Source organism: Ranitomeya imitator, chromosome 1 (genome assembly GCF_032444005.1).
Source record: "Ranitomeya imitator isolate aRanImi1 chromosome 1, aRanImi1.pri, whole genome shotgun sequence".
Taxonomy (NCBI): domain Eukaryota; kingdom Metazoa; phylum Chordata; class Amphibia; order Anura; family Dendrobatidae; genus Ranitomeya; species Ranitomeya imitator.
This window is the reverse complement of record NC_091282.1, coordinates 671,374,139-671,397,340: the sequence shown is the minus strand read 5'-3', so window position 1 is coordinate 671,397,340 and position 23,202 is coordinate 671,374,139. Positions and strand designations below refer to the sequence as shown.

The 23,202-nt window shown below is 47.7% G+C and overlaps 2 protein-coding genes across 3 annotated transcripts in view; one reads left to right on the top strand and one right to left on the bottom strand.

The window, feature by feature from the left end:
- ZFYVE19 (zinc finger FYVE-type containing 19) overlaps window positions 1–4,589 on the bottom strand; it is a 61,367-nt gene extending 56,778 nt beyond the window's left edge. Inside the window, exons 1-3 of one of the 2 annotated variants that reach the window (XM_069729896.1) lie at window positions 4,262–4,589; window positions 3,104–3,225; window positions 2,240–2,296 (exon numbers count right to left, since the gene is read on the bottom strand). In XM_069729896.1, coding sequence (XP_069585997.1) covers window positions 2,240–2,296; window positions 3,104–3,225; window positions 4,262–4,315 — 233 coding nt within the window. In that variant the 5' untranslated portion in view covers window positions 4,316–4,589. The remainder of the gene's footprint in view (window positions 1–2,239; window positions 2,297–3,103; window positions 3,226–4,261) is intronic. The other variant, XM_069729887.1, reaches the window with a different exon arrangement.
- Window positions 4,590–4,609: 20 nt separating this feature from the next.
- Window positions 4,610–23,202, top strand: part of DNAJC17 (DnaJ heat shock protein family (Hsp40) member C17) — a 34,648-nt gene continuing 16,055 nt past the window's right edge. Inside the window, exons 1-8 of the mRNA XM_069729909.1 lie at window positions 4,610–4,799; window positions 5,387–5,456; window positions 5,853–5,911; window positions 6,196–6,283; window positions 6,905–6,987; window positions 8,246–8,342; window positions 21,099–21,124; window positions 22,419–22,496. Of these exons, the coding sequence (XP_069586010.1) occupies window positions 4,707–4,799; window positions 5,387–5,456; window positions 5,853–5,911; window positions 6,196–6,283; window positions 6,905–6,987; window positions 8,246–8,342; window positions 21,099–21,124; window positions 22,419–22,496 (594 nt within the window). The 5' untranslated portion in view covers window positions 4,610–4,706. The remainder of the gene's footprint in view (window positions 4,800–5,386; window positions 5,457–5,852; window positions 5,912–6,195; window positions 6,284–6,904; window positions 6,988–8,245; window positions 8,343–21,098; window positions 21,125–22,418; window positions 22,497–23,202) is intronic.

Genomic DNA, 23,202 nt, shown 5'->3' with positions numbered 1-23,202 from the left:
GGGCGGAGATCCTACGCAGCATGTTTTCTTTTAGGCCGATTTCCTCTAGGGTCTGAGAAATAAATTCCCAATGGACCCGGTCAAAGGCCTTTTCAGCATCAATTGACATGATACACAGGGGGTCCCCCTCTCTGCCCGCTCTGTCAATTAGAGAGATAGTTCGGATTGTATTATCCCTCGCCTCTCGACCTGGAACGAAGCCCACTTGGTCCTGGTTTATTAGTTTTGGTAAAAGGGGACATAGTCTATTGGCTAACATTTTTGCATATATTTTAATATCTAGGTTTATTAAAGAGATCGGGCGGTAATTATCGCACGTAGAAGGGTCCTTGCCCGGCTTAGGGAGAACTGTTATGTGAGCGATGAGTGCCTGTGTAGGGAACGAGCCCCCAAGAGAGACATAATTACAGGCCTTCAGAAGAATTGGACTAAGCAGTGTGTTGAATGACTTGTAAAAGCCTGCTGAGTACCCATCAGGGCCCGGGCTCTTGCCCTGTTTCAAGGCGCCGATGGTCTCAGATACCTCTTCCACTGAGAATTCCTTTTCAAGATCAAGTAGATCACCTTCAGGCAGAGTGGGTAATTTATGTTCCTGTAAATAGGATTTGATTTTATTACGGAGAGAATGTAGTGGAGCCTCTTTATAGTGACCGTTGTCTTTTTTTTTTTTTAATCCACCATATGTTTACAGAGATACTGGCCTTTATGGTCCTTACTAATGGGGAAAATGAGAAAGTTCTGATATCAAAGAGGCTGAAGGCAGCAAATAGACTGAGAAAAAAGCCTGGGTTTGGAAGCCACTTACGAGGTTTCATAACTGTCAATGCTAGACAAGAATATATATATATATATATATATACTACCATTCACAGGGGTTGTCCCTCAAATGAATTAATAGATCTTGGAATAAACAATATTACATCATTATAATTAGATGTGTTAAAAAAAAAAAAAGTTCCTGTGCAAAGATGATCTTATAACTGTGCCACTGCTACCTACAGTGTAATGACTGATGTTCCTACTCATGGGCAGGACATACCACAGCTCCTGGGCAGGGTGAAGGGGGAAATCATAAGTCACTTATCATAAGTGAGTATACAGACCCGATGGAACAGCAGGGGATCACAACTATTGCTTTCTGAAGTTACATTTCCCTGCCTGTTTTACCACAGGAGCAAGTGTTTATGCTGCATTACCAAGCCGTGTGAGTTCATCATAAAATCAATCAAGTCAGTGACATAAGATCAGCTCCTATGTCACCGACTAGATTTATGATGAGCTGGAAGGGTTGGACATGTGACAGAAACATTCGCTCCTGTGATAAAACAAGCAGGGAAATGTGTTACCTAAAAAAGCAGCACCTGTGTGCCCCTGCTGTGCCATCTGTATACTCACTTATCATAAGGGACTTACCGTAGTTTTCTTTATCTTCCCTTGCCAGGAGCTGTTGTATGTGCCGACCATAAAGAAGTAGTCCATGGAAATACATAGATCTGCAAAGAAGCTATAAGACAAATTGCAAAGCTGTGTTATTTTTCCTAGATGCATTGGAATATCAGAATATTTGTCTCTGTTATTTTTATTAAAAAGCTAAAATCTCAGCATTTATGCAGTTTAAAAAAAAAAAAAAAACATAAATGATAAACAATTGCAACAATTTTCCATAGGGGGGGGGGAATCAATTGAGAGACACTGCAGATTTGTTCCTGTATGTGATCCTTTTGAAACCAGCATCACAATAGTGAACAAAAAAAAAAAAAAAAAAAAAAAAAAAAAAATCAAAATGCTGGCTGTACTGGAGAGACGAACCACCAATATCAGATTCTCAGTGCAGAGAACGGAGGAAGAAAATGACTAGAGAAAGGCAACTGTCTTGTAACCATAAACATGTCAAGAGCCTTGAAATATTTTGTACCAAGAACTTCGAATGGTATAAAATGCTAAACTAAATAATATCCATGTTACTGATCAGCAATGGCATTCCGAGACAGCCATGTGACTGCTCCAACCAATCACTGAATGGTATGAAACCAAGCCGTACCTGTTTTACTGATTCCTCGCTGCTCCCGTGAGGCCTTCAGCAATGATTTATACAACCAATCAAATGCTGCAGTTGACACAACTGAGGTTACTGCTGCAGTGATCACATGACTCATGAATCATCATCATTACTGGACGCCAGGATACAGAGATGGGAGGAGAACCCCGAACGTGGCGACATACACTGTGTCTAACTTACTTCTTGTAATTCTCTGGTGGGGACCACTTTGATGCATCGTTCCTTGGTGCCACGGCACTATAAAAACACAACACACAAAAGTTGGAGGTGGGACATTCCAACAGAAATACTTATTTGACTTTGTCATGGGGACATGTGACACTTTTCACTGACAAGCCGTGAGGCATGGGAGTCAAGGAGTGCGGGGTCAAATACCAAGAGAGTTTGCCATAAATAGACGGGCAAGGCAATGGCGTAAACAGGTCACAGTCCGAGGTCAGAATTCCAGGGAGTTGGCGGATTTAAACAAAAGGGGCTAGGCAAACGGATGGTCAAAGGCAAGATCCAAGGTCGGGCAGCAAAAGATCAGAATAACAAAGCACTAAAGAACAAGGCAGACACACCAACGAGCTAAAGCTACGACTGGCAATGATCTAACCATTTCACCTAACTAAATAGCCAGGCAATCACTCGGAACAGGAAACACCTGGATGGAACCCAGCACAAGGAATCCATGATCTAAACGGGTGGCTGTGCTATCCGTCACAATTTTATTGGTGAATTTGGGAACACATATAAAAATGTCTCTTTTTGTAGATTCCATGTTCAGTGTGTTGCAGCAGAACCATCAGCACATTGTGGCAGAATTCACTTTTTCTTTATTTTACATGGGACATTCAGCAACTATTATCTGCATTGTCACATCACAGAGCATTTCTAAGGTGGGAACAGGCACAAAAGCAAAGAGGTCACACGATACAGAATTAACGAACTGTAGCCGTTCACACAGCACCCTGCTGTCAGCTCCAGGTAATCCCCAGCATAAGCCTGCAGCTGTTACATGCTACACTAACAGCAATGCACCGTCGCACTGCACACACTCACCTGCTTATATTGTCGTGACATTTCTTGCAGATTTTCTGCTTGCTGTTACCATATGCAGGTAGGGTTGCTGTGAATGCCAGGCATCCCGCACAGAATGAATGTCGGCAGGACTTACAGCCACACTTAGAGGGAAAGAAAAAAAAAAATCCATCATTACGATCACATTACTGCCTTTCATAATTACCATCCAAAAATCTTACAAGGAAAAACTGCAATTAGGTTTCATTAGAAACGTTGCACCATTTGACTTTTAAAGGCACATTTTACTTTAATGTGGTCTGTGGTCATAAAACAGCTGAGACCAGATGAGAAAAAGAGCTAGGAACTCCCGGTCAGACTTCATAGCAAGCTCACTGACAGATTCTCAGTTAGCTCATTCTACAGCCAGCAATAAACCGCATCACACAAAAGCTATAGAAGGAAAACTGTGCACAATGAACAGGAAAAGCAAAGCATCATCTGTACAAAGTGACGTGTTCACACAGATTATACTTTAGGCAGACTGTAAAATTGTGAAAGTGTGCTTTAAAAATTAAAGGGGTTGTCCAGTGATCGTAGGGGACCTGACAGCTGGTATCTGCACCGATTGGCAGAACAGGGCACTTTCATCCCCCTCAGAAAGGAGCAGCAGTGAGCATGCTCGACCACCGCTCCATTCATTCCCTATGGGGCTGCGATTAGCGTAGGTCCTAGCGGTCGGCCCCCCAGCGATCAATACGTCATCACCTCCGCTGTGAATTGCTGCTGACGTATCTTCACTGGACAGCCCCTTTAATGTTCCTTTCACCATTGAATAAGGTGCAAGTGCACAAAAAAAAAAAATACTAAAAACCTGACCATAATATATTAAAATATGGAAAAATCACTGCAAGCCACGTTTTACATCCCCCACCACTATGGCACCAATGAGCCAGTGGTCCTAGATGGGCTTGGATTACTCCCCACAGACTTTCATATGACCGCTGCAGACAATCACTTACCTCAGCATGCCGTACAGAATATCATTCCGCAGCTCCATTACATATTGACCAGTGGGGATTTTAAAGGGGAGTTACGATTTTGTTTTTTTAATCCCACACAAACCCCTTTAAATGTCGATTTTCCTAGAAGATCCCTTTAATTAGCTAAACATACGTCTCTGATCACACTGACACTCACCTCTTTCTTAAATATGGAGAATTTGGAAGCACAAGAAAAGCACCTTCCTTCCATGTCAGCTGTCAAATGCAGACAGACACCCAACCCTGCACATTACTGCTCGTCTCTTCCCAAATCTCAACTTTCAGGAAATGCTCTATTTCTCCCATTACCACAGAGATATATGGGAAAAGTAGTCAATTTACTGCCCATCCTCTAATTAATACACGAGTGATTCACTACATTTCCCAGCATACAAAGCGCGACCAGCTATCTGCTTACGGCACGGCTTTGCCGCGTTGCCTCTTGGGAATGATAGTTTTTTTTTCATTCTTGTCATACGCTCCCGCTTGTCCGCCTGTTGCCTGAAAGAACTACATATCCCAGGAGGCTTCGGAAACGGAAAGCGGAATTTAGCACCAGCTTGTGAATTTGCTGCAGGAGTAAATATTAGAAAAGTAACAGGATGGCGGCAGGAAAAATGTCTGCGTCCAAGGAGCTGATGCAAATGGATTTGTATGGGCTGCTGGGAATCGAAGCTGAGGCTTCAGAGAAAGAGGTAAGAAATTGAATCTGTTCACTCCTCATACGTCCTGTGAGGTGCCCCCTCCGCACACGTCCTGCTCCCGGTAACTGTGAGGTGCCCCCTCCATACACGTCCTGTCCCCAGTAACTGTGAGGTGCCCCCTCCGTACACGTCCTGCCCCCTCCGTACACGTCCTGTCCCCAGTAACTGTGAGGTGCCCCCTCCGCACACGTCCTGCTCCCGGTAACTGTGAGGTGCCCCCTCCATACACGTCCTGCCCCCTCCGTACACGTCCTGTCCCCAGTAACTGTGAGGTGCCCCCTCCGTACACGTCCTGCCCCCGGTAACTGTGAGGTGCCCCCTCCATACACGCCTGCCCCCAGTAACTGTGAGGTGTCCCCTCCGTACACGTCCTGCCCCCGGTTACTGTGAGGTGCCCCCTCCGTACACGTCCTACCCCCGGTAACTGTGAGGTGCTCCCTCCGTACACGTCCTGCCCCCCAGTAAGTATAACCCTGTATGCGCCATATGTAATTGCACACTGTGCGCCGTATGCGAGTATGCCCCGTACACCTCACTGTATATTACAGCCGCATTACAAGTTCTTCTTTCTTTTCCAGATTAAGAAGGCGTACAGACAAAAAGCTCTAACCTGCCACCCGGACAAAAACCCTGATAACCCTCGAGCAGGTGAGTGTGCAGTGCATGCTGTGGAGCCCCATAGATGATCAGCCCTTAGGCTGAGGCCACATTTTCGTACATTGGAGCACGTTTAATTTGTTGCAGAAATCAATAGAAAGAAAATGATTATTGACCCTTATTAAAACAATAAAAGTATGAAGAAAAAGTGCATTTGGCAGCAGATTTATTATTGGCAGGCGACAGATTTTTGGGGAAGATTGATGGTGATAAGTAAGGCACTAAGGGTGGGCACAAGGAGGAGAGCAGTGTATCAGTACAGGCAGATCCATTGAACAGCGTCCATCACTGTCCTAGATTTGGGGCGTCTTCAGCCTGTGATGGGCGATGCAGGGTTACATGATCTGCTCCTTATTAAATCTCCTTTTCCTGCGATTTCTCTTCCAGCCGAGCTTTTTCACCAGTTGTCCCAGGCCTTAGAAGTGCTGACCGATGGCGCAGCCAGGGTAAGTCAGGCGGAAATTAAATCGGGCATTTTACATTATATTATTCTGCTTTACTTCTTTTGCATATTCCATTTAGCTGTCCCGATTAACTCTTTCAAGACCGCGCAACTTATTTTTTTCTTTAAAGCCTTAACTTTTTTTATTCTTTTGTCCACCTGCCAGTATCCGGGTACAAGCGGATATAACATGCGCCCTGACAATTGGTCATTGTGCGAGAATACCCCGACAACCCCTTTTCAATCCAAGAACTCATGCCTTTCTGCTGCTTCTCTAACTTCTTCCAGGCAGCGTATGACAAACTCAGGAAAGCCAAAGAAGCCGCAGCAAAGAGGACTCAGAAGCTTGATGCCAAAAGAAAGAAGGTGAAACTTGGTAAGAATATCCCTAATGCTATGTCTGCAGAGAAGGCACCATGTACCTGTTATGTAACTAACAACACACTGGGCGCAGAGTTAAATACAAAAAGGACATGACAGCTTCCCTTTAACATCTCGGCTTTTTCTATCCATATCCAGGGTCTCAGCAAAAGTGTAGCAGACCAGCAATTGAAAAAAAAATAGCAAACTTGTGTCACTCATCCATAAATTGTGTGTGATTTATTCCATAACTGCAGATACGTGAATATGCAGCAGCACTCCTTCAGGCCAATGGCATTTTGCCTAAACACCCACTTCCTCAAGGTCTCTCTATGGAATAAACCTCACTGTGTTTATGGATGAATGTACCAAGTTTTCATTTTATTTTATTTTTTCCTATTGTCTTTGGGTTGCAAATTTTGTGCTGATTCTCACCAGTGGCCGTATAGCACGTCACTGCTGAAGGTGATACCCACCAGCCTCTCTGGCTTACTAGGATGTATCAAACAGTATGCCGCCCTGGCTTCAGCCACCTTATATGTGATTGTTCCTATGTAGAATTGCCTATGATGGAATCTTTCAGCTGTGTTAATTTTGCAAAACCGAACATTTAGCACTTTTTTTTTGCCTATTGAAGATCTTGAGGCGAGAGAGAAAGAAGCACAGTCGCGTGTAACAGAGGAGGAAGAGGCATTTGTTGCTCGGACATTGGAACAAGAGGTAAAACTTCCCATCTGCAATCACTGGAGCGGGCAAATGGGTTAGAGTTATGCAAAAAGAATTGTGCTGCCCTGGTCCTCCATGGCATCCAGACCAAGGAAGACTTCACATCTGCTGCCAGCATCTTAACCCTGCTGTTCTGTTCGGTCTGGGGAGACCTATTTTGAACTTTGGTATTTTTTGGGGTGTTCAAGATGCGGTTCTGAAACTTGTGGTTGATTGACTTAAATGAGGATGGGTCGGTCGGCCAGGGGTTTCAGAGCCGCATCTTGAATATTTTAAAGAATATTGAAGTTCAAAGTCGGTCATTTTTGACCAACAGAACAGCAGGGTTAATGAATGCCAGGGGCACCAGAACCCTGATCAGCGGCCTTGGAGGACGGACTGGATGCAGTCGAGGGAAGAGCAAGGTTTTTTCTGCTCACCTCTAGGATCAGTCTGTTATAGAAAGATGCAAAGTGATAAGTGGGAACATAAGTCAACTTTTTGAAGCACAGATGGGCTGTAATATGCAACTTGGTTCTCTGAAGGTCCCCATATAAACATTTGTGGATGTTCTTGGCCAATGCAGTCCGGCCTTTTTTATCTGCACAAACTGTTACATGTCTGACATTCACAGTCAGATGAGGGACCACAGTGTCCAGAACAGCCAAGGGTCTCCTGCCCAGATCTCAGCAGGCATATATGCGGCTGTTGCGTTTCGGTCAGGACATCTGCGGCCGGTACGGACATTGCGGCCTATGCTCAGACCATAAATGACGGATTTATCCAACCGATCTTACAAAGTGTGACCATGTTCCTCTCTGTAATCAAACCCCTGATTGCAGATGCGGCTTCTACCAGATAGCCAAAGACTGCCTAAAAGGTAAGTTTGTTGCCCACATCCACTAATGCTTTGTAAAAGGCAGGAACTTGCTGTACGATTTTTTTTTTTTCTTCAAGGTCCTGTAAATTAGGACCTTGCTGTACAACAAATTTATCTTCGGCATAAATTTGTGCCTTGTAGTAGCCACACGCCAATTATAAATCTGGCACATTTTTACTTTCTTCATGCCCAGTGTTTAGACGTTTTGGAAACTTATTATCAAAGCACAAATCAAAAATTTGTCTAAAAAGGAGGTGAATTTACACCTGATTTCTCGCTTCACCACAATAGTAAATGGGAACCGATATATAGGGAAGAGATGGGAGGCAGAGGTCCTGCGGCTTCTTGTATATGATAAGGTCGTGAGCTCTGGCTTTCTTACTTGGTTTCTAGATAATACGACTCCGTGAAGAAGGATCAAGACAATTGGAGGAGCAACAGAGGTTGGTGCGGGAGCAGATCAAGCTGGAAAAGGTGCAGAAGACACAAGGTACCAGAAGTGATCCTCTTGCTGATTTACAGAGACCCTCTGTTTTAGTATTAATGGGGTTGTACTAAGTTTGGATGTTATCTCTGTTGATGAGCGAACGTGCTCAGATAAGGTGTTATCCGAGTATCTTGGGCGTGCTTTGATAAATGTTAGACTTCCCGCAGCTGCATGATTTGCAGCTGTTAGCCAAAACACATGCAGTGATTACCTATCTAACAAACACATAATCCCCCCCCCTGCATGTGTTGCAGCTGTCTTAGGCTGCAGTCACACGATCAGTATTTGGTCAGTATTTTACATCAGTATTTGTAGCCAAAACCAGGAGTGGAACAATTAGAGGAAAAGTATAATAGAAACATATGCACCACTTCTGTATTTATCACCCACTCCTGGTTTTGGCTTACAAATACTGATGTAAAATACTGACCAAATACTGGTAGTGTGACGGCAGCCTAACAGTAAAATTAAACTAAAATGTAATGATTTAAAAAAAAGAAGAAGCCATTAACATGACCAATACGCCTGAATCCCGCTTTTTCAGATGGAGCCACTGACATGGGGCAAAAACGCAATTTGATACTGGCCCAACAAAATTGGGAAATGTGAACTCCAGGGAGCACTATTTTGGGTAAACTGAGCAGCTTTCACCCCAATATCCAAAGTAAACAGAATCGAAATCGAGGTGCTAGCAGGCGTGAATTCTTTTTTCTCCTTCGCCTCATTGGGGGACACAGGACCATGGGTTATGCTGCTGTCACTAGGAGGCTGACACTAAGCTGAGACAAAAAAAGGTTAGCTCCTTCCCTGCAGTATACACCGTCATGCTGGCTTCCAGAGACCCAGTTCAAGCTTAGTGTCCGTAGGAGGCACACTGTTTTTTTTTTGTTGTTGTTTTTAAATTCTACCCGGACGAAGGGGGCGACGGATTCTTTCATGGTCCGATCTCCCCCGAACCAACAACAGGCAAGCACGGGAGTTTTACCTCTCCGTATCCTCTCCTGCGACGTGGGAGCCACTGCCTGAGCTGACCCTTTTGTGGGCGATGGTCCCTTTCTCGGGCGCCGATCTCCCCACGTAGTACAGACGAGCACTGGTGTTTTATCCTCCAGTATCCTCTTCTGCAGCCAGGCCTTTTTATTGCCGGACATCTGCCCTGCCCACCAGGTTTCACCCTCGGCTGTACAGAGGCACTAGTACCCGTGGCGTCCGTGCAGACCACACTGCATCACCACTGATTGCGGCTGATTCAGGTAGTGGATGGTTCCTCTCCACCCCCCTTTCTGGGGCTGGTGGATGGAGGCTTCCCAACCCCTGCACCGTCCCCGTCTTTCACCCCAGACACTCCTACCTCAGCCCCTTGTGCAGCGCTGCTCCATCATGGTAAGTGTCTCGTGGGAAGGGGGGGTGGTCGCCGGTTCGGAGGGCTCCCCCTTAGTGGTGGCACACTTTATTTCTGGGCCCCTTATTTCCGGCCATCAGCGCGCCGGGCCGAAGCCGCAAATTTAGTCCCCGGCTTCGGCCTAGCCGGGCAGGGATCAGGCCGCTTCCCAATAGGCTCCGCCCCCTTTTTCCGCGTCATCGCGCGGCGCCGCCCCCCGGTCCTGGCGCTTCTCCCTGTGTGCGAGATCTCTCCCCCAGGTCTCGGCGGCCATCTTAGATCTTCTCTACACGCCGCAGCTCCAGGTCTCCCAGCTGCAGCGTCCTCCACGTGCAGCGCTGTGCTCGCGGCTGTCGCCTATTCCTCCTGCCGTCTCCCTCTGCCTCTGTGGGACACAGGACCAGGGTAAGGAGACCGTCAGCTCTCCCCTGCAGCGCCGGTTGACTCCCTCATTGTAGCAGTCAATCACGCACTTAAGGTGGATGATGACTCTAATTCCGCTCCGGAACACGCGGTCTCTTTTACCAGAACCAAGCGTTCCCACAAAACTTTTGCCTCTCACCCAGATTTTCTTGATATAGTCAGGCGACACAGGGAGCGTCCAGATAAGCGTTTCACGGGTAAGAAGGACCTGGTATCCAAGTATCCCTTTTCAGCAGATCTCGCGCCTGGCTTCTAAACCGCTTCTTTCAGTCCCGGACGGTGCTTCAATTAAGAGTCCCACTGAACGCCAGCTAGACTCTCTAGCTCGCTCAGTGTACGAAGCCTCAGGCTCTTCCCTATCCCCCTCCTTCGCCGCGGCTTGGGTGGCCAAGGCAATGGTTTCCTGGGCGGATGCTCTAGCAAAATCCATTCATGAACAGGACCTCCCGTCTGAGATGGCGGACCGGGCTAAACAGATAGCCATGGCTAGTGATTATGTGATGTACGCATCCCTCGATGCAGCGAATTGCGCAGCATCGGCGGCTTCTAACGCCATCTCTATCAGAAGGGCACTTTGGCTCAGAGAGTGGCGCGCAGACTCCTCCTCTAAAAAATCTCTGATCTCTCTCCCTTTTCAAAGCGGGCGCCTTTTCGGTGAAAAGCTTGACCAGCTTATTTCCGACGCCACAGGGGGAAAGAGCAAGTTCCTTCCCCAACAGAGGCCCAAGGCGGCCTTCCAGCGCCAGCCTTACTTTCGCTTTCGGCCCTTTCGTACCAGCCCAGCCTGGTCCAATCCTACCGGTCTTTCCAGATCGGACCGATCCGCTCGCACAGACAGAGACGCTCGTCCATCCTTCAGGCCGAATCCTTCCTGGCGCGGAAAACCGAGGCAGCCCAGAACCAGAGGTTCGAGACCCCCCAGATTCCCGTCTCAATGACTCGGGAACGGCGCCAGTCGATACCACCAGAGTAGGCGGACGTCTACTCCTTTTTCAGCAAGCCTGGCTCTCCGTCATTCACGACGAATGGGTCAGGGATCTGGTATCGTCTGGCTACAAAATAGAGTTCTCCGCTCCTCCTCCAACTCGGTTTTTCCCCTCTCGTCGCCCCAGTTCGGGAGCTCAGTCTCGCGCCCTCCTTTGCGCCATTCACTCCCTCCGCCAGTGCGGGGTCATTGTTCCGGTCCCGGAACACGAGAGGTTCAAAGGTTTCTACTCAAACCTCTTCGTAGTGCCAAAGAAGGACGGAAAAGTGCGCCCCATTTTGGATCTGAAGCTCCTGAACAAGTGCGTAAGAGTACGGCACTTCAGGATGGAATCGCTCAGATCGGTCATCTCTTCGATGGAAAGAGGGGAATTCTTGGCATCGATAGACATCAAGGATGCCTATCTTCACATTCCGATATTCCCGCCTCATCAGAGGTTCCTCCGCTTTGCCGTTCTGGAGGACCACTTCCAGTTCACGGCCTTACCCTTCGGTCTTGCCACGGCGCCCAGGGTATTCACGAAGGTCATGGCGGCTGTCATGGCCATCCTTCATTCTCGAGGAGTCGTCGTGTTACCTTACTTAGACGATCTCCTCATAAAGGGCCCGTCCTTTCAGGCCTGCGAGTCAAGCGTCCACATTACCCTGGATTCTCTTTCGCGCCTGGGCTGGTTGATCAACTTGGACAAGTCCTCTCCCGTTCCTGCCCGTCGGATCTCCTTTCTCGGAATGATCCTGGACACTTCAAGGGGGCTGGTCTTGCTTCCTCGGTCCAAGGCCCAAGCGCTTCAGCAGGGAGCCCGAACGCTCTGCCATCCTCGCCCGCGAACCATTCGGTACGCCATGAAGATCCTGGGAAAGATGGTTGCAGCAATCGAAGCGGTTCCTTTCGCTCAACTCCATCTCCGCCCCTTGCAACAGGCTTTGCTGGACAACTGGGACAGGAGTCTCCCATCTCTCGACTGCCCTTGCCCCCTGTCCCCGCGGGTCAGACAATCTCTCGTATGGTGGACCCTGGGTCCATCTCTTCTCCAGGGGAAGTCCTTCCTCCCGATCCGCTGGTTAGTGGTAACTACCGACGCCAGTCTTCTCGGCTGGGGGGCGGTGTTTCTTCACCACTCTGCCCAGGGCCGTTGGACAGTTCGGGAATCCAGACTCCCCATCAACATCCTGGAGATTCGTGCTATCAGACTTGCCCTGAGTCGCTTTCACGCCCTGCTCGCGGGTCACCCAATACGAGTCCAATCGGACAACGTCACGGCGGTGGCTTACATCAACCACCAGGGGGGTACCCGCAGCAGGGCGGCGATGCAGGAAGTCTCTCACATCCTTCGTTGGGCCGAAACCAACCATTCCACCATCTCTGCGGTGCACATTCCGGGAGTCGAGAACTGGGCGGCGGACTTCCTGAGCCGCCAGGGCCTTGCCTCGGGGGAGTGGGAACTCCACCCAGAGGTCTTTCGACAGATCTGTCTTCGCTGAGGGACCCCGGACGTGGATCTGATGGCGTCCAGATTGAACGCCAAGGTCCACAACTTCATTGCACGTTCTCGGGATCCCCAGGCCATAGGAGTAGACGCGCTGATTTCTCCGTGGCATCAGTTTCAACTCCCTTACGTGTTTCCTCCCCTTCCCTTACTGCCGAAGGTGATCCGAAAGATCAAGACGGAGGGAGTTCCGGTCAGTCTGGTCGCCCCAGACTGGCCACGCCGCGCTTGGTACGCGGAACTCGTTCAGCTCGTAGCCGACGTTCCCTGGCGGTTACCAGACCGCCCAGACCTGCTTCGTCAAGGTCCGATCTGCCACCAGAGCTCAGGGGCCCTACGTTTAACGGCGTGGCTGTTGAAACCTGGATTCTAACTTGTGCCGGTTTCTCTCAGCAGGTCATTCCCACCATGTTAAGTGCTCGCAAGGCGTCTTCCGCCTCCATTTACCACCGCGTCTGGAAAACATTCTTCTCATGGTGCAGGCTCCGAGGGCACCCTCCGCTCGCTTTCTCTATCCCTCGCATCTTGAATTTCCTTCAGTCCGGTCTGGACTCCGGCTTGGCACTGAGTTCCCTCAAAGGCCAGATCTCAGCGTTATCCGTGCTGTTCCAGCGCAGGATCGCCACCAACCTTCAGGTCAAGATTTTCATTCAGGGAGTCTCCCATGTGGTTCCCCCCTACAGGATGCCGTTAGAGACCTGGGATCTCAACTTGGTCCTGGGGGTTCTTCAGGAACCTCCGTTCGAACCCCTTCAAGACGTTCCGCTCTCTGTCCTCTCATGGAAGGTTGCCTTCCTGGTAGCGGTGACGTCCATCAGAAGGGTTTCAGAGCTCGCCGCTTTATCCTGCCGGGCACCTTTCCTTGCCTTTCATCAGGACAAAGTAGTCCTACGCCCTTCCCCGGCGTTTCTTCCGAAGGTGGTCTCATCTTTTCATCTTAACGAGGACATCATTCTTCCCTCCTTTTGCCCGCAGCCCAAACATAGGGTTGAGAAGGCTCTCCATACTCTGGACGTGGTACGGGCCTTCAGGAGGTACATTTCCAGAACGGCTCATTTCAGAAAATCAGACGCCCTTTTCGTGCTCCCGGAGGGTCACAGAAAGGGTTTGGCTGCGTCTAAATCCACAATAGCCAGATGGATCCGATCTGCTATCCATGAATCCTATCGGGTCTGGGGCAGTCCTATCCCGGCGGGGATTAGAGCACACTCCACTCGGTCGATGGGTGCTTCCTGGGCCATCCGGCACCAGGCAACAGCGGAGCAGGTTTGCAAGGCCGCAACGTGGTCCAGCCTGCATACTTTCACAAAGCATTACAATGTCCACATTCACTCCTCTGCGGACGCGGCCTTTGGCAGGCGTATCCTGCAAGCGGCCGTTGCGCATTTGTAGTCAGATGGTACACGGAGTTATTTGGTTGTATTGTTTCCCTCCCAGGGACTGCTTTGGGACGTCCCATGGTCCTGTGTCCCCCAATGAGGCGAAGGAGAAATAGGGATTTTTGTGTGTACTCACCGTAAAATCCTTTTCTCCGAGCCACTCATTGGGGGACACAGCACCCACCCTGGTAGCCTTACGGCTCGCTACCTTTTTTGGTCTTTGACTGTTTGTTTGACATGTTATATTCTAATGTTACTTGATAGATTGTTGTTATTATCCTACTGCTTTTGCACTGAACTGGGTCCCTGGAAGCCAGCATGAGGGTGTATACTGCAGGGGAGGAGCTAACCTTTTTTTGTCACAGCTTAGTGTCAGCCTCCTAGTGACAGCAGCATAACCCATGGTCCTGTGTCCCCCAATGAGTGGCTCGGAGAAAAGGATTTTACGGTGAGTACACACAAAAATCCCTATATTCTTGTCCCAAATGTCCCAGCTGGTGAAAAAGCTGTAAAGTAAGGCCTCTTTCACACTTCGTCTTTGTAGTCCCGTCGAGATATGTCGTTTTTTGAGAAAACCGGTTCCTGCATTTTCTCATGGACTTGTATTAGCGACGGATGGCCAGACGTTTCGTCCGTCGTGCACTGGATCCTGCGGAATTTGACGGCCCATCTTTTACAAAGAAAGTTCCATGAAACTTTGTTTGTCTGCAGTGGAAAAACGTTCCCTGTCGCCTCCTGCGGCATACGTAGTTCCACAGAATGGGAGCCTCTGGACACTGGAACCTGCGCACACTGTGAAATGCAGGAATCCAGTGACGGATGCAGTTTTTACTTCTGAGCATGCCTGGAAGCATATTCCAACCCGGGGAGAACTCTCGCTCTCTCTTTTTCTCTTGTCCCGAAATAGAAAATCCTACTTCTCCACTATGCATATTCTGGAGACGCCTCCGAAATACTGGAAAGGTTGCACACATTTTACCAATATTTTCTGGCCGACGCATTAGGACGTGACACTCCCGACGGAAGTGTGAACGAGGCCTTGCTGATCATGCCCAGTGCATGATGAGCAAGTTTGTATAGAAGCGATCAGCCTGCAAAAAATGATAGTCCCATAGTGAGAGTAAGTGAAAAAGTAAAAAAAAAAAAATTTAATTGTAAAAATATTTGTAAAAAATAAAAATAATAAAAAAAATCAAGATATTGTATCTATAAATAAATATTTGAATAAAAAATAAATAAGTACACATATTTGGTATCGCCACATCAGCAATGATCCATCCTATAAAACTGTTCCACTAGTTAACCCCTTTAGTGTTCACCATAAAAAAAATTAAAAAACAAGGCAAACAATGCTTTGTCATCATACCACCGAGCAAAAAGTTGAATAACACGTGATCAAAAAGTCATCTTGTCCTGCAAAAAATGAGCGACCATACAGCTCCATCAGCGGAAAAATAAAAAAGTTATAGCTCTCACAATAAAGCGATGCAAAAATAATTATTTTTTTTCTATGAAATAGTTTTTATTGTATAAAAGCACCAAAACATTTAAAAAAAAAAATCTGAATTAGGTATTGCTGTAAACGTACTAACCCGAAGAATGAAACTGCCTTGTTATCAATTTTACCACACCTGGAATGGTATAAACGCCCCAAACCTAAAAGAAATTCCTGAATTGCTGGTTTTTCTTCATTCTGCCTCCTAAAAATCGGAATAGAAAATGGTCAAAAAATGTCCTGCTCCCGAGAATGGTACCAATAAAAACGTCAACTCGTCCTGCAAAAAACAAGACCTCCCATGACTGTCAGCCGAAATATGAAAAAATTATAGCTCTCAAAATGTAGTAATGCAAAAACTATTTTTTGCAATAAAAAGTGTCTTTTAGCGTGTGACGGATGCCAAACATAAAAACCCGCTATAAATCTAGTATCACTATAATCGCACCCACCCGAAGAATAAAGTCATCTAATCACTTATACTGTACGAGGAACGGCATAAAAAAATAAATAAAAACCAGTTCTTCACAAGCTGTTTTTTTTTTTTTTTTCATTCTGCGTCCCAAAGATCACAGTAAGGCTCGGCACACACTTATCCTGCGCTGAGCGCTTCCATCAGAATTTCTTTGTAAATCTCTGAAATACGTGAATCAGACATAACCCTCGGCGGAAGATTCCCTATAATGAGGCAGATGGAGGCGCTGTAGACGCGGTCTGACCTGTGATCCAGCGGTGTCTGTCTTTTTAGGATTGAATAAAAGCGCCGTCGGTCAGTGTTTTGCGCATTTCTGAAAAGGACACTGCTGAGCAGATGCCAGACTGAGTCCAGCGTAACTCTGCTGCCTCATTGTGATCCCAAACGTTATGTTAAATGTTTCCAATAAAAGCTTCAACTCAATCCACAAAACAAGTCCCCACTCAGGTCTGTCATCTGTTAATGGAAATATAGGGGCTTCCATGTTACTGGTAGCACACAGGCCCCGGAAAAGCAAAATAGCTGCTCACCCACCAAAAGAAATTCAGCAAATTCTCTGCTCCCAAATCCAAATGCCACCCTTTCCTTCTGAGCCCCACAGTGTACCTAATACACATATTGCATCTACGCTTGGCATTTCTGAAGCGATGAGAGCCCGCCTAACTTACGTGTGCATGCCACCAGAAGCATGGGAAGAGCATAACGTACTGGTGACTGCAACGTACTGGTCACTACAGTGGCAGCTTACAATTACTCTGTTGCCTCATTGGGGGACACAGGACCATGGGTGTTATGCTGCTGTCCACTAGGAGGCGACACTATGCATAATCTGAAAAAGATTAACCGTGGCTCCTCCTCTGCAGTATACACCTTTGGACGGCATCAGCCTTCTCCAGTTTTTGCTTAGTGTCGCATAGGAGGCACACCTAAGATTTTTTACTCTGTTTTTTTTTATTTTCCGACGGATTACAGATGAAGAAAAGTGGGTCTCCTGTGAGACTCCCGGCATGGCTCCTTCCTTGGCCCCCTATTACGGGGTCGAGACCCCCCTCCTTCCCCAATTCCTATTGGTTTCTGGGCTGAAGTCGAGGCGAGGATAAAGCCCCCTGAAGGTGATAGCAGCACCCTCCCTAATCCCCCTCTGGGGGCATTAGGTTGAGACGCCTCAGGTAGGGCCTGTACAGGCAGCACTCTACAGCTCCCAGCAATGGGCCAGCACACTGCGCCTGCATCCAGGGACCCCAGCCCAGCTGCGGGCTCCTGTCGGGGCCGGGGGGAGTGCAGGCAGGCATGGCACGATAGAGACACAGGGCTCCCCTTACAGGGCCCCCCCTTCCGCTTATAGCCCCACCGCTATCCTGCTTTTAAATCCGGGGGGGTCCTGTTCAGATCCGACCCCCTCCTGGACTTCCGCGCCGGCCTGGAGCCTTTCTGGGCATCAGGCATCTAATTTAGGCCGCGGCTTCAGCCTCTCCGCGCCCCCCCGGATGACAAATATGACACTCTACAGTGTCATAGAGGGGGCGGATCGAGACACACAGGGCGTGTTTTTACACAGCTTTGCTGCCTTTTTTCTCAGCTCTCCGCCCCCTTCTCCCCCTGCCTCTTCTCCTTGGCAGCCATTTCTACTGCAGCAAGGATTAGCCCTGCATCTCCCGGTCAGCAGGACCAGGCCAGCCAGTATCCGGGGTGCACAGGACTGTGGTTCTTCGGCGCTGGACCTAGGGGCAAACTGGTGGGGTAAGATCACAGCTGGGTTGTTTTACTCGGCTGTGAATCCATATTCCCTATAAGGCTCCCCTATAGGTTCCTCTGCATAGCTACCCCTGTAAGGTCCTCTGCATAGCCAGTTCTTTTGCACTCTGTGCACAATGTCGGGCTCAAGGTCCAAGAGAACCAGGCAGGACTGCTATTATGCATTCTGCACAGCCTACAGGACCGCTCTCCCCAGTGGCAGCATGTACCCACACTGCCAGGACTGCACTCAGACTACTGTGTCAGAGCCCCAAGAAGCCCCTGCCAATGCTTCAGTGTCTAATGCCACGCCGGAATGGGTCACTCAGATGTCGCAATCTATGATGCAGTCTATAGATAACCTAACCTCCACATTGCTTCAGGCTCTGCAGAGTCATGCCTCAGCTATGACCATTACCCAGCAAAGGGAGAGTTTGACTCAGGGACAGGACGACCCTGGCACATCCACGTCTAGGTCAGGACACAAGTGGACCCACAGGTCACGTTCATCTGCGTCATCCCATAGCACGTGGTCATCCCCTTCTAGGGAGAGACACCGTAGTTCCAGGTCATCTAGACCGTCCCCTTCCAGGGGCAGACAATACAGATCTCCACAATCCCCGACCAGAGAAGGCCTCCGCCCCAGCTCACCCAGCAGGGGACGCCTCAGTGATACACAGGATTCGGAAGGCATCTGTGACTCCGACTCAGACAAGGAAACGGAGGGGTCCCTGATACCAATCCCCCTAGCAATACAGCGCTAGTTGAGGACTTAATCTCTTCCATCCATCGGGTGCTGGACATTTCTGATCCGCCACCAGAGGGCCCAGAACACAAGATTTCCTTTGAAGGACCTCTGAAGTCGCCTAAGTTTTTCTCTAACCACCCAGAGTTTAAGGCGATCCTTAAAAAGCAGCTCTCACAGCCTGAGAAAAAATTCGCTAATCGCAAATATCTGGCCATCGGTTGGGATGCTCTGTTAATTCCATGGTCTCAATTCCGACTGCCTTATCTTTTTCCGCCTCTCCCCTTGATTCCGAGTGTCGTGAAAAAGATAAAGGCAGAAGGAATTCCCATAATCCTGATAGCGCTGGACTGGCTGAGATGGCCCTGGTACGTGGAGCTGGTGAACATGCTCATGGACACCCCCCTGGAGGCTTCCAGACCGTCCAGATATTCTCTCACAAGGCCCCTCTTCTACCAGAGTTCTCAGTCTCTGAGTTTAACGGCAAGGCCGTTGAGGCTGAAGTTCTGAAGGAGGCTGTTTTTCTCACCAGGTCATTCAGACCATGATCAGGGCGAGAAAACCAGCATCCTCACGCATCTACCACAGATATTGGGAGGCTTCCGGTGGTGTGAGGAGAACAATTTTTTTCTGATGTTCTTTTCCCTTCGTTCCATCCTTGGTTTTCTTCAAGCGGGACTTGACTCTGGTCTATCGCTCAGTACTCTCAGTACAGCACAGGTTTCCGCTCTGTCAATTCTCTTCCAGAGAGATCTGGCTTCCCATTCCCAGACCTTCCTGCAAGGTGTCGCCCACCTGGCACCACCTTATCCTCCTATAGTCCAATGGGATCTTAACCTTGTTCTTGGCACCCTCCAGCGCTCTCCCTTTGAGCCAATTCAAGATATTTCATTTTCTCTCTTGTCATGGAAAGTTGTCTTCTTAGTCGCCATTACATCCGTCAGGAGGTTTTTCGAGTTCGCAGCATTATCCTGTCGTTCTCCGTTCCTGATCCTGCATAAGGACAAAGTAGTTCTCAGACCCCTTCCTTCCTTCCTTCTTTTTACATCAATGAAAACATTGTCCTTCCTTCTCTATGTCCCTCTCCGGTTTATTCCCTGGAGAAGTCCCTCCACAAACTGGATTTGGTCAGAGCTTATTAGAGTACCTCTCAAGGACTGCTTCTTTTCGTCATTCCGATGACCCATTTGTCATCTCTGAAGGTCGTTATAAGGGACTCCCAGCTTCTAAGTCCACTATTGCACATTGGATTCATTCAGCAATATTGGACGCATACGGCGTTCAGGAGAAACATCCTCCTCCGGGGGTGAGGGCTTACTCCACCCGGGCCTCCTTGGCTGATTGTCACCATGATTCGACCTTGCAAATTTGCAAGGCCACAACCAGGTCATCTTTGCACACCTTTGCGAGGTTTTACAGGGTTCATACCCATGCCTCGTCTGCAGGCCTGGTTAGGAAGGTACTGCAGGCAGCAGTTATGCACTGGCCTACCTAGGTCAGTTTTCTTTACGTTTTTTTTTCTATTTCGCTCCCTTGGGACTGCTTTTGGACGTCCCATGGTTACCTGTGTCCCACAATGAAGCGGTAAAGAGGGATTTTTGGTACTCACCGTAAAATCTTTCTTGGAGCCTTCATTGGGGGATACAGCACCCTCACTAACAGTTTGTACCGCTTTTGGGCCTACGTGCCTTTGTTGTTGCATTGGTGCATATGTTGAGTTTTAGTTGCTTCTCATACTGCTTTAACACTAACTGAGGTGCTTTGTGCCTGTGAGTGGGTGTTTACTGCTGGGGAGGAGCTATTTTCCTTTTTTGCCTAGTGTCAGCCTCCTAGCGACAGCAGCATACACCTATGGTTACCTTTGTCCCTCAATGAAAGCTCCAAGAAAGATTTTACGGTGAGTACCAAAAATCCCTCTTTTCGCCATATTTCCATTTTTTCACAAATAAACACAAGCTATATCAAATAAATTTTACCACTATCATGAAGTACAATAGGTCATGAAAAAAACATTGTCAGAATCACTGGGACCCATTTAAGCGTTCCAGAGTTATTACCTCATAAAGGAACAGTGGTCAGAATTGTAAAAATTGGCCTGTCGTTAACGTGCAAACCACCCTCAGGAGTAAAGGGGTTAAGGAGGACCTGTTAGCAGATCAAAAGTGGGCACTTTTTGCCCTTATTTTATTCCCTCTGCTCTCCTGAGTATCCTGTTTGTCTGTTTGTTTGTTATGAAATCCACCATAAAGAGCAAGAGATACAGGATCCTCTGGGGTGGGTCTTTAGGCTGCTTTGCATAATTATTCTGTGAACCACACCCCCTTTGTCAAGATTATCAAAGTAAAAAGGCCTATTTCTAGAACCGTATGACAGATTTAAAAAAATTAATGTGTTCCTTACCCTTTGATACTCCTCTTTGATCCTCTGAGTTACAATGGCAACATCCCATCAACAACACATATCAGCAATGTACAGAAGTTTTGACATCAGCTTTAAGACTGTTTTTAGACACTTTAAGTCTTACAGTTGCTTAGAGAGCATACCAATAACTGGCACTTAAATATAACTTTAGATAGATAGTGATCCTTGGTATACTTTGGTAAATGATTTCCAGAAGCTTCCATATTAATTCCTGTAATTGTCTTGTATTTTTCAGACAGTGGAGGACCTGCAAAGCTCAAGGTATGTACTGGCATGTGTCTCTACAGTCACATTTTATTACTCTTTAAAGGAGTTGTCCATCTTTTGGAGAAAATGTTTTTTGTAACTTAAATGCATGTATTTGGGGCTAAAAATAATATTTGCAATTAGGTTTCATTTAAAAATTTGTGCCGTTTTAGTTTTAACAGGCTCGGTTTCCCATCACGTTCAACTTTGATGTGGTTATAAATCATCCGAGAGGAGAGTAGGAATAGACATATAAGGCCATGTTCACACTTTGCGGTTTTTACCGCGGCGATTTTGCCGCTGCGGGTCTGCTGCAGTTTCCATTGCGTTTACAGTAACATGTAAGCCCTATGGAAACCGCAAACCGCTGTGCACATGCTGCAGGAAAAACCGCGCGGGAACACAGCAGTTTACAACCCGCAGCATGTCACTTCTTTGTGCAGAATTGCAGCGATTCTGCACCCATAGGAATGCATTGATCCGCTTACTTCCCGCATGGGGCTGTGCCCACCATGCGGGAAGTAAGCGGATAATGTGCGGGTGGTACCCGGGGTGGAGGAGAGGAGACTCCTCCAGGCCTCGGGAACCATATTTGTGTAAAAAAAAAAAAAAAAAATTAAATAAAAAATCATGCTATACTCACCCTTTGACGTCTCGATCTCCTCCGCGCTGCACGCGGCCGTCCGGTCTCAGGTTTGCTATGTGACCAGGACCTGCGGTGACGTCGCGGTCACATGACCGTGACGTCACGAAGGTGCTTCTCGCACAGCATCTTTGGAACCGGACCGCCGCCTGCAGCGCCGAGGAGATCGGGACATCAGAGGGTGAGTATAGCATGATTTTTATTATTTTTAACATTACTATTGATGCTGCATATGCGGCATCAATAGTAGGAGTAAATCCCGCAGCGGAACCCGCAACACAAACCGCGATAAATCTGCAGGGATAACCGCAGCGGATTTGCCCTGCAGATTTATCAAATCCGCTGCGGGAAAACCCGCAGGAGAACCCGCAGCCCCCTTCCTAGGTGTGAACATAGCCTAAGAGTTACAGAATCCTCGTTGGAATGAGATCACTGACACATTCTCAGTTAACTCATTCTGCAGCCAACAGTAGACAATGTAACGCAGCGGCTACAAATGGCAAACAGATCCAGTGCATCCGTTTTCTACAATCGGCACAGGATCCGTCTTTTCAACATTTTGACGGATTGTGACTGATTGTAAAAAAACGGAAGTGTGAAAGAGGCCTGAGGCGCTTTGTGTAGAGTCCCATGAACTATACATAACAGATTCATTCTCATTAACAGCTGAAATGGAAGTCTAAAAGGGACGACGAGGCGAGAGGGGGATACACCGAGGACGTTCTCCAGGGGCTTCTACAAAAGGTTGTGCCATATAACATCTGAACTGTACCTTTGTTTTGTAACGAATCTTAGTGGCCTGCTTCTGGGTGTCCGTCTCCAGTAGGCTGATAACGCATGACGGAGCGCACATTCACACTGCCAGCACCATTATTAGTCTATGGCCCATCTGAGCATACGCCTGAGTCCTGATTTCTAGGGGTTTTCGGACACCTGCCCCGATGGGACCCACGAACATGGAGAAAAGTGCAATTTGAAAGCACCCATACAGGGCTGCTGCCGGCTTTGTTATACAGTGCCTTGCGAAAGTATTTGGCTCCCTGGAAAATTTTAAACCTTTTCCCACATATCATGCTTCAAACATAAAGATACCAAATGTAAATTTTTGGTGAAGAATCAACAACAAGTGGAACACAATTGTGAAGTTGAATGAAATTTATTGGTTATTTTAAATTTTTGTGGAAATTCAAAAACTGAAAAGTGGGGCGTGCAATATTATTCGGTCCCTTTACTTTCAGTGCAGTAAACTCACTCCAGAAGTTCATTGTGGATCTCTGGAGGATCCAATGTTGCCCTAAATGCCTAATGATGATAAATATAATCCATCTGTGTGTAATCAAGTCTCCGTATAAATGCACCTGCTCTGTGATTGTCTCAGGGTTCTGTTTGAAGCACAGAGAGCATCACGAAGACCAAGGAACACAACAGGCAGGTCTGTGATACTGTTGTG